We start from the raw sequence: 18,047 nt of genomic DNA, 5'->3' as shown, positions 1-18,047 counted from the left end.
AAACTGTAGGTGTTAAAGATGTCATTCATGACAAAATCGCATTTTGACAAAATGTTCACCATCTCGATGTTGAGCGGACCATTACACAATAATGCACAGCGCGACTTAACACCCTTTTTTGTGGAGCCGGTCACATTTTCTAAGCCCCAACTTAATCAAAAGACATTAACAGATTTCCATGATATGGTGCATGAATATATGAACAAATTCAATATCAAAGATTCCTGTTCAATATCCATTTTCGGTTGTCTTGTCGGCCCTCTCTAGCTGTTCAGTGCTGACATGGAAACTCGGAGATCAGACACAAATGGTACCTTTTCTCAACAAGAGCTGAAGCAAAGATTTAAAAGTTTTGTGAAAGTAAATTAAACTGCTGCAAACTGCTGACTGTGATAGCACTTCAATGCGTGTCAAAAACCAGAGCCCAATTTCTTAGCGCTGCTCAACAGCCAACTTTGTGCTTACCGAGCCTCCTTACCGAGCCGCCAAAACGTCAAGCCTCGGCAGCAACAGTGTCTACCCCTGAAGCGTCTATTGACCCCATTGCCCTAGCTACTGCTATATCTGAGGCCTTCAAGTCCCAGGCGGTTCTTGACCTTATCATTCCTGCCCTCTCCGATGCTATATCTCACAACTTACACCAGGCTATGCAGCTCGAGTTCATCAAAAGAGATGAACACATTGCGAAACTGCAGCATGATGTGCGCCATCTTGAATCAAGGATCGAGCAACAAGAACAATACAGTCGCCGTAATACGCTCATTGTTCACGGCATTCCTGAGCCAGCATCGCCGGAGATCGAGAATACTCACAAAAAGATTATCGACGTTGCGCAACACCACCTGGGCCTGGATTTAGGCCTGAACAGTATTGACCGCGCCCATCGTATCGGTTCGCGCCTGGATAAGTCTGAAAATGTTCGTTCCAGACCTGTCGTCGTGAAATTTTTGGACTACGGCACGCGGTCTCCTTCTACCGCCTGAGGTCAAAATTTAAAGGAAAAAACATTTTTGTTCATGAGAGTTTGACGCAAGTGCGACAAGGTTGGCTAAACACCGCCAGACGTCTTCCCACGGTGGAGAAAGTCTGGACCCAAGATGGACGCATCGAAGTTCGGAAAAAGAGTGGTGCCCGCATCATAATCGGCTGTGCTGACGACCTCAACAAACTCAAATAACTATCTGACAAATTCCCATGGTTGGACTAGTTAGTGCCTATGTTGAGTTGCCCTTCCTGGACCAAGGGCTGCGAGTGTCGCGACTAGTAAAAATACGCATAGTTTCTTTTTGATGTACATTGTCGTGTATATTGTTCGTGGCGGCCTAGTACAAATATACTGTTTGGATGTCGATCCATACATCTTTTAAAAAGGATAATTTGATTATCAGTGCTCATTTCAATCACTTAACCTAATTGTTTAGTATTTGAATTACTTGTCTTTGTCTCCTTGTTTTTGTGTGTGCCTGTAAAGTAAAGTATGCCTGATTATGTTGACCCAAATAATCCTTTCCATTTATTTAACAATTCACAATACTACTCTAGTGAACAGTTCTCGGGGACCTATAAAAATATTGATGGATTTTCTCTACTTCATATCAATATTAGGAGTCTTCAAAAACATTTCGATCAACTTAAACTTTTGTTGCTTACATTGAAATATAAGTTCTCGGTCATCGCATTATCTGAAACCTGGCTGAAAACATATCCCCATAATTATTATTTTTTACCAGGGTATAAACTTATTGTTAATAACAGACAGGGGAAAATGGGTTGAGGCGTAGCTCTGTATATTTCCTGTGACCTCGATTTTAAAATTAGACAGGATCTTACCCATTCTCAAGATGTTTTAGAATCTCTTTTTGTTGAAATTTCGTTTCCCAAAACTAAGGATATTATCACAGGCGTCTTATATAAACCTCCAATTGTCAATGTACTTGATTTTTTACCACCTTTTCAAAATTTGTTCTGTAGAATGACATCTTCCAACAAAAATTGTATTATTTCTGGGGATTTTAATATTAATTTACTCAATCATACAGCCCCCAGCACACAGGCTTTTACTGATCTCATTACTTCTTATTCTTTTTTACCATTAATTGATAAGCCCACTAGAATAACTGATTTTTCTGCTACGCTAATTGATAATTTTTTGACGAATGTGTTACCATCTCACAACTCGGGCATAATTTTGTCTGATATTTCCGATCATTTACCAATTTTTATGATAATGTCCTCTCATAAATCTAGTGCCTCCTCTAATCATTTTAACTATGTTGGTTCCCGTAAATTCACTCATTTCAATATCCAGAGGCTTAAAGAAGATCTGCATACAACCGACTGGTCTAACATTACTACCTGTGATAATCCCGATTATGCATTTAATTTATTTATTGACAATTTTAATGATAAAGTTGATAAAAATATTCCACCTAATTTACATAAGCCCACGTCAAAGTCCAATTCTAACCAAACTGCCCCGTGGATTACTAAACTTCTTCTTAAATCAATTAACAAGAAAAATAAATTATATCGTCATTATATTGCTAATCCGACAAACATGCGGAAACTCAAATATATTAAATATAAAAATATTTTGACTAGTCTCTTACGAAATTCTAAAAAGCAATATTATGTTTGTCAGTTTGAGAAGGAAAAGAACAACATTCATAACACGTGGAAGGTCATAAATTCAGTCCTTAATAATAAGTTATCCTCTCAACATATTAGTAGTATCATGCACGAAGGCAAGTTAATCAATGATTTTACTCATATTGCAAATTGCTTTAATGATTATTTTGTTAATTTAGGCCCTAATCTCGCTAAAAGTATTCCAAGTTCACATGATTCATTTGTTGATTTTCTTAATGATCCGAACCCAAGGTCTTTGTTTTTACAACCAGTAGTTGAACAGGAAGTGATTGATATCGTTTACAATTTACAGAACAAAACAAGCTCCGGTCACGACCTGATTAATTCTTCTATTATTAAAAACACTATAACTGCCATCAGTAGACCTATTACCCACATTATCAACGCTTCCTTTAAAACTGGCATTGTTCCTAACTCACTTAAAACTGCCAAGGTTGTTCCTATTTTTAAAAATGGTGATGTTCATTCAGTTATCAATTATAGACCCATTTCTATTTTGACCTGTTTTTCAAAGATTTTTGAAAAATGTGTTTATGTTCGTATTATCCAATTTCTTACTAAATGTAATATTTTAACCGACTGTCAATACGGATTTAGAAGTAATCATTCAACTACACATGCAATACTTGATTTTGTTGATAAAGTAACAACTGCCATAGATAACTCTGAACACACTCTGGGGATATTCCTCGATCTTTCAAAAGCTTTTGATACCATTGATCATGACATTTTGCTATATAAGCTTTCTTATTATGGTGTTCGAGGAGTAGCCCTAGAGTGGTTCAGAAGTTACCTTTCAGACAGACAACAGTATGTTTCTATAGGCGGTTCAAATTCAACTTGTAAGGCCCTAAAATGTGGTGTTCCACAGGGGTCAATTTTGGGCCCATTGCTTTTTCTGATTTATATTAATGACTTTGTTAAATCATCTGATGTATTTTCATTTATTTTATTTGCTGATGACTCCAACTTATTTATCTCGAATAGCAATTTGACTACTCTCACTAACACAGTTAATTATGAGTTAAAATCTATCTGTAATTGGTTTGCAGTTAATAAGCTGTCACTTAACATTAAGAAAACCAACTATATGTTATTTAGTAAAACTGCCAGTAATCTCCCTTCCAACATATTAATTAATGACATGGCCATGGAAAAAGTAGATTGTCTTAAATTTCTTGGATTATATATAGATTCTAAATTAACATGGACTAATCATATAGATTATTTATGTAAAATTATTGCGAGAAACATAGGTGTCATCAACAAGATCAAATATTTTATCCCTCCCACAATTTTAGTTTCCCTGTATAATACATTAATATTGTCATACCTTAGTAATGGTATTCTAGCCTGGGGAGCATGTTCCCTCGGTAATCTCAATAGGCTTTTCCTTTTACAAAAACGGGCTCTTCGAATAATTAATTTTACTGATTTTAATGCCCATACTGATCCTCTATTTTTCAAACACAAACTTTTGAAAGTTAAAGATATTTATTTCCACCAGCTTGGGTCTCTAATGTATCAATCTGCTTCTGGCACCTCACCATCTTCCATTTCTTCAATTTTTACCCGGAATTTTGATGTTCATTCCCATTATACTCGTCAAGTCTCTAATTTTCATCTCCCATTGACTCGCACAACTTTAGCCCAAAAAACTATTAGATATGAGGGACCCAGGCTGTGGAACTCCTTTACCAAGAACCTGAAAACATCCAAAAATGTGTCTACTTTCAAACGGAAATATAAATCGACCCTGTTGTATAATTATTATGATCCCGTGTAACCCATTAACTTCGAGATTGCTCGTGCAACAAATCTTATCCTGCTTGTTAACTGGCATGTAAAGTTTGTGTATTGTCCTTGTCTATTGTCTGTCCTGTGTCTTATGTATTAAAAGCAACTTTAAATTTGTATACAAGGGGCCTACGATTACAAGCTTAGCTTCTTAGTAGGTTCCTCTACAGTCTCACTATCTGTTTATATAGTATCTTTTGTATTAATTACGATCATTAAAAATGTGGCACTGTGGAAAATAAATGAACAATGAACAATGAACAATCTATTTCATAGAGACCGTTAAGCAGTAAGCAAAGCAAAAACACGCTTAACCCCAGAGGAAAACTTTGCTTAAATCAGTGACGTAACAATAGAAATCTCCATGCGCGCCCTACCGTTAGCATGAAATAGTGCTTAAGCAGCAGCATGATTTTCTGTTATAGTAAGCACAACTTTTCTGCTTACTGTTAAGTAGTGCTATGAAATTGGGCCCATGTTAAATCAGGTAAGGAAACAGACTACTCCTTGATAGCTCCGAGAAATTAACAATAGATTACTTCATTCAACCTTAATTAAGCATTGAACCTTTTCATTTTTATAGCCACAAAAAATATGTTTAAATAATCAAACATTTGCACCGGAACCCACATGTCCATCATGAGGTTATTGTTTTTTTATTCAAACCTTAAATTCACAAAAATACTACATGTAAAACAATAAAATAACAAAACGACTCTCCAGTTGACATGCAAATTGCATTATAAGGCCAATGGTGAGGCCAAATAAAATAGCATTGACATCCCTGTAACACGCACTTCAAGGGCCTTCATTTTTCTTTGCACTTATTCCATGCATGCAGTATTCCAGTAATGATCAAAACAGATGTACGGTAGGTAAAGTACTAGTCCAAGCCAGAGGTCAGTCAAAGACTAAGATACACAATTTTATCACATGAGTAATGTTGTCACCACCCATTGAACAATGTCGCATTCAATTGAACATCTTTGAAGATTTGCAGAAAGTGGAGTTAAAAATTGTCACATACTGGTAATTTTAAAGAAAATTATTCTGTAATTTATTTTTAAAAGTACATGTACCTAACATTATTTGTAATTTTTTTTTTTCAATCCATTTTATTCAAACAATTTAACAACGAGTTAACTTTGCATCATTAACATTTAACAATATCAAATTATCTTTTTACACACACGCTTGTTTTTTTAAATGTCATTGTCAACCTTTGACATCTCGTTAAATTTCAGTCTTGTTAAAGGATTTATTATCCGCTATTGGTGATGTGACCCACCTCATTAGTAACTAAGCAAGTCCAATACAAATTCCTTACCTTAGACAGCTTATCTTGTGTTTATTGAAATCTAAACTTGGATTATGTTGAAATTAAACAGGTTTCACATACCAGGTACCGGTAGTTTACAAGTTACAGGCAAGGCATTTAGGCCAAAACAGGCCAATTCAACAGAGCACTCGATTCTCTTCAGTTGAGTCAGATTCTTGGCATGTAAATTCACCTTTCTATTATTTGGAACATACATGTAGGCCTACTTTGAAACATTTCAAAATAAGCAAAGACATTCGAATGTATTAGTGCCGGTACATGTACATGTACATGTATACTGTGCATAAAAAGTGTCTCCAGTGCAATTTCCCAGGAATTTGTTTCTCATCACTCACTTCCATGACAGTTTCACCTACACAGCCTTGAGTGTTGGCCAAGTTTCCACCACTTACCGTTCTCCAGAGGGTTTACGGGTAATCAGACCTGACAGCCAGAAATGTTTGTTCACTAAAACCTTGCCTTTTTAAAACCTAAACATGTAACTAACTTATCGTTCACACATTGAAACTTCACATCAGATGACTGATTAAACAGAGTATTGAAGTATGTCTTGCAGACGTTCTTGAAGTAAAAAGTGGCAAGTTATGGGTAAAAAAATCAGCCCTGATGAACAGTACTGCATGGCATGGTGTAACATAGTCAGAGTTTCTGGGGTAGGGGAGGTCTGTGGTAGTGCTGCCGGTACAATATAAGAACGCCACAATTAGTCTTTCATGTCAGCAAAATCTTGTTGTTTGCAAAAATCACGGCGCTGTCAGCAAATATGCCACTATGAATAGTGCATCGTAGTGTCAGAAAATGTCCTGCCTTTGCATTGAACAGCACTTCAATGGATGCCATGGGTCAGATACTGGTACATGTCCAGCCAACATCTCTGTTTTGGGGATGGGGGCTGTTGATAGAAAACTTCCTGGATATGCTACTGCCTAGAATTGTCTGTTTGCAATTTTGTGTTAACAGCCCTCCACTTTCAATTTAGTCTAGCAACACCCTGTTCCTAACATATTTGGGGTCATAATATACTTGGTGCAGAGAGAAAAATCACAGACAAAGAAAGGAGGGCAAATTTCACACTTTGGCTAAGTGCCAATAAAAATATAGAGGTTCATTTTTCAACCATATTTACTCCACAATCTTGAACCAAGAATGTGAGTGGTCTGATGGGAACAAGGACCAGCTGGAAGGTTTATTTCTTCAAGACATTTCCAAACAAAGAGCCCAATTTTTTTTTTCTTCTTGTGCCAGGGAGAGGGGTCAAGGGTGGCCCCAATCCTATCAGTGAAGGTCACCGGATGGTGCCCTCCAGCAGCCTGTTAAGCCGCGTCCAGATTACTTGGCTTGGGCTTGCAAATTACACACGTGTCTATGGAAGCAGATGAAGCCGCTCCCCATAGACACGTGTGTTATACTGCAAGTCGTAGCCAAGACATTCAGACCAGGCTTGTTAGTTCTCATGGAGAACCGTGCACCAGCCCAGGAGATCTGACAGAGGTTGCTTGGGGTGAGACCCACGTTGATGGAGTTAGCCAGCAAGATAAATAAATGGGAAAAACCAAGGGAGCCAGACAAAACTGGCAAGTTCCTGTGGCATGCCACAGCCAATGCGCAACACATGTCACCTCGGGTTCAGGTTCATCAGTCAAAAGACTTGCTTCAAAACAGAAAGTCTTTTGTCATACCTTTACTTAACAATAAGGAAATCTTTAAGTTTAACGAGGAACAGACACCAACAAGCCTTCATTCTGTGTACATTTCCAGACAATTTGAAGGTGATCTTCAATATTAAGTCTATGGCATGAAGGGTACCTTATGAACGCAGACAAAAGTAAATGTTATTAAATCTTTTTAACCACAACCTGTGCCTTATTTTAGAAATGTATTGATGGAAAGTTTTTCACAAACGCCTCTGAAAAAAAAAAGAGATATTCCGAATTTCATTAGAGCCTTATGAATACAATTTTTGAGAAAAAAAAGTTTTGTTAAATTACCGGTATAAGTTTAACACATAGGCCCATTGAGTTTCAAGCAGCATTATTGTTGTTTTGTTTCATAGATTGACGCATGTAAATTTCACAGTACAAAACCGGGAGGAAAATTAAACCACAAACCAACACACAATTTTGGTACACAGCAATCCAACTTACTCGTTTCTTGTCGGTGATGACCATTATGACCATTTTTATCAAACTTCGACCACACCAACCAGCTTGGTTTCACATCTGAAACAACCTCTGTATCCTACCCATTATTTATTTCCAAAAATCTGACCTCCACTTCCTGTTCTCAATTAAAATAGCCTATTGACGGCATATCAAACAAATTTCAGAAAGTTGTCCTTGATGTGCTAATAGGGGCAGCCCTGAGAAAGGTGGCAGTCATGGACCAGTGAGGGGACAATTTGGCCAAAAAAAAGACATAGGCAAGGGAGGTGAAGGACATCCCATGGTGACCCAAGTACCTGAAAAGCAACAACACAGGAACAAAAGTCTTGGATGACAGTTACGAAGGTGATGGATTGGAAGAAATGAATTTCTTTGGATCTCTTTCTGGATGGAAAGCCATAAAAACCAAGGTGCATAGCCTACGTCACAAACGAATGATGAATCGTCCATCGCATATGCAGAGCTTTTCAATTTATTGGGGGAAACAAATTTCTAGACTAATTTAAAGACCAAACAGTCCAGGTTTTGTTGAACTTGAATGATCACGGATGGAAAGCTCATTTAAGGCCAAAAAAAAAAACCACTCGGTCTCTGGTCAGAGCGCGCGTAGATTTTAATCATGCGCGTCAACTCTTTCTTTTTTTCAAATTAACACGGAAGCTACAACAGCGCCCTCTATTGCCGCGCCTCCTCAAATTTTTGTACCAAGGAACACCAAAGAATGGGGAAATTGCACCAAGGCAAATGATAAAGGGCACCAAGGCAAATTATGGAGGACACCGATGTATAATGAGGACACAAAAAAGCAAAATAGTACCCACCTTGTCTCAGTTGTCTGTACAATACAAGCTTGAAAAAAAAAAAAACCACCAAAAGAAAAAAAAAAAAAAAAACGCGTCACCGCATCAATTCCGGAACTTCGGTCTGACCAGAGACCGACTATTTTTTTTTTGGCCTAAAATTAAAACTTTTTTAGGCCATTTAAAGGTTATTACCCGATAGGTAGACCCAGCAGAGACATTTGTTCTTATCTTAAACAACCCTGGAACTATAGACAAATGCTATTGGTTTATTAATTATTTGATGAGTAATAAGTGTATGGCAACTTCCATTAAAAAATAAATTACTACTAAAACTTGTTTGCAAAATAATTTGCCTGGAATGTGTCTTGTCTACATCTATGATAACACTGAATACTGTTTACATGACGTTGATGTGTCTGCAATATAGGCAAATAAAACATTACGTGACATTCAAGTATGGGCACAAGCAGGAAAAAAGGTCATTTTAATGAATAATTGGTCCTGTCAAACCCCTTGAAGGTAAGACAAAAGCTTTTTCTTAAATATCAAATTTGAAGGTGGAACATTTAGAGAAAAAAAATACAATGTAGATGATTATACTGTGAACAGAAAACACGGAGACCCCAAATCAGTCTCTTGGGCCTAGATCCCAAAACTGTGTAACTTTCAGCATTATGCATTGACAGTCTGAAAGCCTAGAAAGTGAAAATATACAATTCAACTGTTAACCACTTCATCAACACTGCTGAAGTTTTGTCCAAAGAAAAATCTGGTTCCGAATCTGTAGTTGATACATGGCTGTCACATATTACCAGCCAACTGTAAATAGTGCATTTTTTCAAAAGGTTGAAAGTACACCCACTGTATATGACAACATATTTTGAATCACTTTGTTTCACTCTGATGCAAAAAAAAGGGTGAAGAAATTGTTTTTCTTACCTAAAACAAACCGGTTCTTTTCTATTGTTTGCGTCATTTTGAAACATGCGCACATGCAATTCAATTCAATTTAATTCAATAAACATTTATTTCCACTCTGTGGAGGCATCATCCCAAATAACCAGAGCTTGTGGTGGATGTGCCCAACAATACCAGACAAAACAAGACAAACAACACTAATTATAGAATTTACAAATAATAACAATAGTTAAATACTTAACAGTTAAACAAAGCAAACACGACAATAAACAACATTTCAATAACGGCTAAATCAACTTAACGTGATAATGAATCAGGCACTCTGAGAATTTAGTAGGAATGTTGTAGTTTAGATTTGAATGTATTCATTCATTCATATTCATTCATTCATATTTATTTCAACTTAATCATTTTAAAGGGAAAAGGTTTAGACAATAATTTAGATAAACGGATAAGATTAAGCGGCGGGCTTCTCCAAAAAGCAAGCTTGTCAAGTGGAGAAGTCCATTATGTGTAGAAGAAATATATATTAATTACATTTGTTCCTTTAACTAAACAATGAAATACACTTTAAGTTGCACATACAGAGACAAGGGACCAACACAAACAGGACAAGACAAAACAAATCAAGTACAATCAGAACCTACATGGAAAATCATAAGAAGAATATGTTCACAGCAAATAATAAGTAAAACTAAAATTTAGCATTATTGTAACTTTCCATAAGCAGAGACTTTAGCTTTTTCTTAAATAAAGGCCTACTGCTGACAATTCTAAGAGTTTGATTTAATGAGTTCCAGAATTTGGGGCCATGATAATGAATGAACTTTTTAGCTTTAGCAGTACGTATGTATGGGATATGGAAATCCCTAGACTGCCTGGTATGATGACGATGAATAACAGAATTAGTCTTAAACATTCGTTCAAAAGAATTAGGTAAATCGTGGGCAACGAGCTGATGCATAAACATTCCAAGCTGGAGAAAATAAATGTCAGTGACTTTAAGTGTATTATGATTAAAGAATAAAGGATCAGAATGAGCCCTGAAGTCTACACGGTCTATAATTCGCAAGGCTTTTTTTCTGTAGAACAAGAATTCTGTTTAAAAGACAACTACTTGTGTTGCCCCAAGCAAGAGTACTTGAAGGGCAATAAGTTATAGACTGTGATTCCAGTTTTTTGGTCCAGAGAAAGAAATGGTATGTTGAGAAAGAGTTGTTCTGACTTGAGGTGTATGTAATTTGGATGAGGACCTAGTATGTTAATCATGTATGGATCTATTAAATTGAAAAAGGTTGTGTAACGATTCAGGTAGTTGGTTGTTTACAAATATATATGCATAAAAGGATCTTGTTGAAAGACATTAGTATTTGTAAGAGTCAAGAGTTTGTGTTTCCTAAATATAGGATGTAAACAATTGAAAAGGACCAGTGTGCTTGATGCCATACATTGCAAAAATCTCCCACTGGGGCGAGTCAAGGGATGGTGAATGCAGTGCAGGTTATAATAATTCTCTCAAGGTCCCAGTTTGACCCTAATAATAAGTTTGTCAGGTATAGTCACAGACTTTGGATTCTGTAATGAGTCCCCAAACTTAAAAAGGTTTGACACATAAAACAACCAGTCAATTGCTTCTCCATACTGCAAAAAATATCAGGAAAAAAACATCTGGTGTTCGTCCTCTAAACAGGTACACCATACATTCTCACCATGCTAAGCATATTCTCTCAGCAGGCAGAATACTGTCTGGTGACTCTTTTCAGATAGTTGGATATTTATATCAGCCGTGCGCAGCACGCTGATATACTGTGATCGTCCAGTTTCTTTCTTTCTTTCTTTCTTTCTTTCTTTCTTTCTTTCTTTCTTTCTTTCTTCGGGCAAACGGTCACGTGACCAATATAAAAATGGCCATAACTCCTAAACTATTCAGCCGATTTCAAACAAACTTGGCCAAATTAAACCTTGTCACATGCCCTACCTAGCCATGTTCGTAAAATCCGGCCATTGGTCATTAAAGGGGCACTAGAGGTCATTTAATGAATATTTACAAAATGCTTCTTCTCCCACAGTCTTGACCCAATTGATGTCAAACTTGGTCAGTTGTATCTTTAGACCAAGCCTCACAAAAGTTGTTCACAGAATTTGGCCAGTGGTCACCTATTGGTCAGTAGGGGTCATTTTATGAAAAAAAATTAAAAGGTGTTTTACATTTTAAATCTTTGTAGCCCTGTTCAGTGTATTTTTTTATCTCTAATTCTCAAATTTCATATTCCTGACTTATTTTGTTGTTGAGTTATTTCAAGTTTTTCATTTTTCAAACACACATAAAAAACAATATAAACACATAGGAATTCTGGGAAGGTTTCAAACCACCACGATACTGTGGATGCTGTGTGACATACGGTGCCCCACTCTCCACAGACTTTGCACACAATTGCTATGTGTCCTTGATACTGCATACTGTTGGTCTGTTTTAGCAGCAGTGCTACCTGTGTAAAGATATGTGTTCAGCCGGATACTCCACCGTGGATTAAAGAGTACGGAGGCCAATAAATAACACTATTGCTGTGGTGAATTTTTGAGTGTTTTTATGGATTAATCTACGGGCATTAACTACTGTTTCATGTGTTGTCTTTACGGCTATTTCTTGTAATGTTTCTGCGGTCTTAATGTCAAATATTCATAGTTTTTTTCTCTTACATTCTTTTGCCAATCTCAGCCACATTTAGCGCAGCTTGTGGTCAGTGCGAGTCAGGATTCAGACAAACCGATAAAACGGCAATTTAGGCTGATATCCGTGCTTCGGGAAGCACATTAGCTCTAGTTGCCAGACTGGGACTTTGAGTGCTGAAAAACATGTAAAACAAAATCAGGCCAACTTGACTCACACAAATTTTGGTGAGGCAAAGACAAGGTCCTCAGTATTTCACCAGCCAAGTTTGAGGTCTCAATTCAATTTTAAAGGAGACATTTCCGCAACATTTTGCACCTGAAAGTGAAGTGAAGTGATTTCAATTTGAAGCCTAAGACTAGACTGGTACATGTCCACTTTTTTTAAAAGATTGACCCTTCAGTAGTCTGGTGGCATGACTATGGAAATCTGTAGAAATAGAGAATGGGACACAGATATTTCCTTTGACACAGTTAATTGATGCAGTACTGAAGGGGTGTTGGACTGGTTGCTTCATGTGCCAGTCTATTTTCCTGTATTGCATGTTTTACTTTCATACACAGTATAGAGATTCCTACATTTTTGGACTAGATATTTGCCAATGTTTTATCCTCAATGTAGATCACTTGGTCTCACTGTCTGATGAAAAATGTTGATATAAAAAAAAATCAACTTAAACAAACCTGAGTTGTAATTAACTGGTGAAATACCCAGGATATAGTCTCTACTTTGAGGAATTTGTGAGAATTTGTTGGCTAGGAGAAGAGAAATTTTGGCATTTTTTTTGCATTTGGGGGGGGGGGGGGCAGGGCAAATGAGGTCTGCAGCCTTGGCCTAAAGGCTGAAGGTTGACCTGCATGGCCTATTGGCCTTGCATAATCACTTTTAACTTTTCTTTAGTGTAAACGTTAGGTGCAACCCCAATGAATTTAAAAGGACCAAGACATCACTCGGGAAATTACATGGCTATTTACTATCTGAGTGCCTACGCAACTTACACATGGGATTTACAAATATCTGACTTGAATCTGCCAGTTTAATCATGGAGCTATAAAAAGGATCAAATGGATTTTTCAGAAGAAAAAAAATCAGTACAGTCCTACAACTACAGTTTGCAAATGCATGCCTAAACACTGAGAAACAGGCTGACACTACCCCTGTGAACTTTCCCATGAAGTCCATGTATATAATGTCTATGAAACTGACAGGCCTAAGACTCACTAATCCGCTAATCTTGACGGATGAGGAACCACTTCAAAAATAAGGTCTCTCATTCATTGTGATCCACGGTACCTGTTGCCGTGTAGTGTATAGTAGACCTACAATTTTTACTTTTCTTTGCAGTGGCCATGGTGGTGGTGCTAGTCCCCCCCCCCCCCCCCCAGTTTTCCCTCAACACTTGCACTTTATTTACAAATAGATTAATTATGTTTATTTTCTTCGCTGTTAAGATTCATAACAAGTTAAGGATAGAGAGTGAATCATCAGTTCTGTGGACACATTTTGGGCCGATGAAAGCATTATAAACGTTGGTACTTTGGTAGATAAAACACGCCACACGTGTATGCATTTATATAGTCGTACATACCGGTAGTGTGCAGCCAACGTCTTTGTACATTTATAGCTATACATTTGTTATACACCATTCTGCGGTTTGATACATTTCTCATTCATAAAAATGACTATACTTTAAAGTTGCTCCAGTGGCTGCCGGACCATTGACAATGGGCACGCGCGTGTACACATACTGCAGGCTTCTAGTCACCATTTAGTTATTGGGTTCTTCCTTACCTTCCCTTTAGATTTTGGATATCCCTCAGATTTTATTTTGACTGCCCCCAAAAATATTTTGTTGCCCCCCCCCCTTCCAAGTTTAGAGTCTGGCGCCGCCACAGGATTTATGTCAACATTTGGAAAGAATGTTGCATCCTGAGATGTTCCTGACGCCAATTTTTTCATCATATATTATCTCAATGAAGGTCAGTCATTGCAGAAATATTGAAAAGAAATTAATCTCCAGGGACTGTGAAACATTTCCAATTTTGTTTGAAATACACTCGACTCTCCATCCATAGTCTGACACAACCAATGAAGTGGTGTCTGGACAGTCACTAGTCACACTACATTCATGACATTCTTTCCCAAAATTTACAAGAAAGGACTATTTTAAGTATTCTATGAAATTCCTTCTCAACTGTCTCCATTCCTGACTGCGCATGTACCGTTCATTTGAAATCTCCACTGTGCTGCTGATTTATATTGACAATAATGACAAATTGTTACAATAAGAAGACTCTTTATAAATCACAGTTCACGTACCTTAGAAAAACTTTTCAGCATCTTGCTAGACATGCTGGAAGTAGGGCAAAACCATCACCTCTGCGAAATATCCACGGATTAAAAAGAAAACTATTCCTCAATTGTGCTGGTTCCCCAGTCCAGGAGGAAAGTAGCTGATGGATAATGCGATAAAAGCAGAACCCTCCGAGTCAAAATGGGAGCTTATCCACACTCCAATTGTTGAAAGCTCCTGGCTCATCATGCAGTCACACAAGCTGGGTCAATCTGTAGCGGTACAGTTGTTTACAGAAAGCAATGCATGCACATCTATTGCTTATCAACTCTGAGTTACACTGTCAAGAATCAGTTCCTCTTGTTTCAGTGTCCACAGGAATCTTCAGAAGTACTTCAGATAAACTAACTGAGAGGTAGTTGAAACATCCATAGAAAAATGGGTGAATTTCTAAGGTGTTCCAGCACAGTTATTGAGTCCAAAACCAGAATCAGAGAAAGTTTCTGGCAGTTTGTCAAATACCACAGCTTTCATATATTCACACAACAATCAATGCACACTTTTTTTCTTTAACACGAGTGCTTGGGGGCAGGACTGATGAACTATCACTGCACTGGATAATACACCCACATGTGCATAATGCATCAGGCCAAGCTTGGTTCTATCCTGCATACCACCAGGCTTATTTTGAGATTTGGGTGTTTGGACCTTTGTTGTGACAAAGGGGTGTTTTTTTTTCTTTTGGTGGGCGGGATGAAAGCCTTGAAAAGGGGGCACCAAGTCACTCCACTGGATATTTGTACATAGCTCACTCACACTCACTGGTTTTGCGGAATGATTATGTTGGACACCACATCAAAACAAACCAAAGAGCTTGTTTGACCCTGGGATCAGAGTTTCTATTCCAGTATATGGTTTGTGCTGTCCATCAATATACCAATATTTCAACCCGACTTTTTGACTTATACACCTTGGTTCTCCATGATTGGTTTGCAGCTAACTTGTACTGTTAAGCCATGTAAATACCTAACACAAGTTTGATGATTTACCACAGTTGAGTACATAAGGAATTTAGCTTGGCAATGAGAATTAGTGAAGGAATGTTAATTCTTGTAATCCTCCAAGTTCCTGGTTAATAATTTCTATACATCTACATCTACCAGTATATTCAATAGAACTGTGTTACCAGTAACACAGCCTACACATTTGATGTATGTAAGTTTCAATCACCATTGGTCAAAGGATTAAGGCCTGTCCATGCATGAGCACTACTCGAGCTATATGCCTTTGCATTATTGCAAATTTGATAGCCATGAAGGAAACGTTAACTTTTCTGCATGACTAGGTTTGTTTATCAAGTTGACTAATTGTACTGTAAAATTGTACCCTAAAAGTCAAAATACTACAAACTGAGTTGTAAAGACTGGTGGGTTTTGAGGGGGTGTATGTTTGTTATTTGTTTGTTGTTGTTTGTAGAGGTGGTTTGCTTGTTCAAGTTTTCTTGTGTATGTTTCATGGAGGAAGAATTATATTGGTGTTAATTAAATTGTTTTCCAATTTCCAGTTTCTTTGGGGTTTTTGTTAATAAAAAGTCACAGGTAAAAAAAGGATACCAATTTTTGTTTGTTTTGAGGTTAATTGGGATCAAATTATCACTTTGAATTTTAAGAATGTCTGAAAATGTCTTCTACTTGGGACAAAATGTCTAAATTGGAATGGCAGTCAAATTTCGGACAATGAACAGACCTAATTAACCACTTGAAGTTCAGCCATTCCAGGACTGAAACAGCAAGTTCCATTTAATACTACCTCTTTTGACAGCCACACCTACATGTATTTTTCACACATTTTGGCTATAAGCTGACTATCAACTCCCTTATTGCTAGCCTATAAAAAAGTCTTACATTTAAGTACTGCATTGTGATTGGATTAACAAGGTACTAATTTAAGTGAAGTCTGTTACTAATTCCTGATAAAAAGTTAAACCACAAACTGAAGAACTGTTTGTTTGTTTGTTTGTTTGTTTATATAAATGGATTCATTGGTTAACCACAAACTAACCACATTTAACACCGTATATACAACAGCCTGCTTGTTCCTTTCTGGTTGGCATGCAAAATACAGTTATATTTGATCCATGATTTTTGGGGGGCAAAAAGACCATAGTTGAACAGTTACTCATTCACGTACTACACAACCAGTTGCATTGCGAGGATTTCTTTAGTAGGGGGGGGGGGAGTTATAATTATGATTATAATCTGATCCACAAACAAAATACATTTCACGCACAGAATAGAAAGTACAACTTTCAAACCAAAAGGTGTCACAGTAGAAAATTAAGATACATGTAAGAGTTTTCCTGAGATTTAGAGGAATTAAAATATCTTCAGGATAAAACGAAGAGTTCTGAGATTAAAACATGCACCCAGTTCGGCTGCTTGGTTTTAAGCTGTCCCTGGAGAAGAATTTGTGTTATTAAACCAAATTCTTACCTGGAGCACAGCACATCTGATTTTTTATGCAACTGTTGCTTCAAGCCATGATGAAACCAGGGATACAAGGGCACAGAAATTCTCCAAATGACAAGACAAATCTTCTTGAGTATCTCAAGTCCGAGAGCTCCTGGGTTTTATAGCTCCATGTGCTAGCTGACTAAAGATAGAAGTCTAGTGGAAGTCCAGCTCTGATTTGACCCACAACATTGGGACCGAAGTGAACTTGGTTTACCGACAGATAACGAAAAGGCAGACTATCCAGGCGTGTGCATGTATCAATGACATGATTTATATGAAAACACTGGTAAGGGATACGCAAGCCACTAATTGGCTCCTAATGCCTTGTTCTCGCAGCATGACTGGTGTATTTTTTCAGTTGACCTATCTAGCTGACTAGGGCATCGTGAGATGATATATCCCGTGGAGGGAACAGCAAGAATTTCTTGCCGAAGGGATAGAATTTGTTTGTTTCAATAATGACTGAGATGACCGTCCCGATCATTTGATTTGATGGGTCATACAATTTTTCAATTTGATCACGAGGATAATTTTATATGGTTTTGTAGCTTCTGTCTTTCGATTTATTATGATGTACTTTACATTTATTGTTGATTCTGTAATGCACTTTTGATCATTTATATGCAAAAGGCGCATTATAAATTTAAATTATCATTATTATTATTAATTTAATTGTGTTGCTCGGTACCAGAAACAGACACCTTCTATCCATTCTACTGATTGATATTTTGGGTCTCACTTTTTTTTTAAAAGAGCCAAAAACAAAGTTTGGTGCAAATATTGGTCCATGAAATGATCAAATAGATCAGCCAGTCGTTCAACAAATCATTTCTCTCCCTTGTTATATCATTTTTTTTTTCATTTCTCTTTCACACTATTCCTTTTAAACATATCCTTCAAGA

General features: G+C 37.2%; 1 protein-coding gene across 6 annotated transcripts in view; it reads right to left on the bottom strand.

Moving 5' to 3' along the window:
- The window catches only part of LOC119740430, a 45,189-nt gene that overhangs the window by 15,036 nt on the left and 12,106 nt on the right, over positions 1 to 18,047 (bottom strand). The window contains exon 1 of one of the 6 annotated variants that reach the window (XM_038215743.1): positions 14,659 to 15,188. The exons of the other annotated variants lie outside the window; for them this stretch is intronic. Within the exon in view, the coding sequence (XP_038071671.1) occupies positions 14,659 to 14,691 (33 nt within the window). The 5' untranslated portion in view covers positions 14,692 to 15,188. Of the gene's footprint in view, positions 1 to 14,658; positions 15,189 to 18,047 lie in introns of those variants that run through there. 6 annotated transcript variants of the gene reach the window in all.

This window comes from Patiria miniata, unplaced genomic scaffold (genome assembly GCF_015706575.1).
Source record: "Patiria miniata isolate m_02_andy unplaced genomic scaffold, ASM1570657v1 HiC_scaffold_5, whole genome shotgun sequence".
Taxonomy (NCBI): domain Eukaryota; kingdom Metazoa; phylum Echinodermata; class Asteroidea; order Valvatida; family Asterinidae; genus Patiria; species Patiria miniata.
Note: the sequence above shows the minus strand (reverse complement) of the source record. Positions and strands in the feature narration are given on the sequence as shown.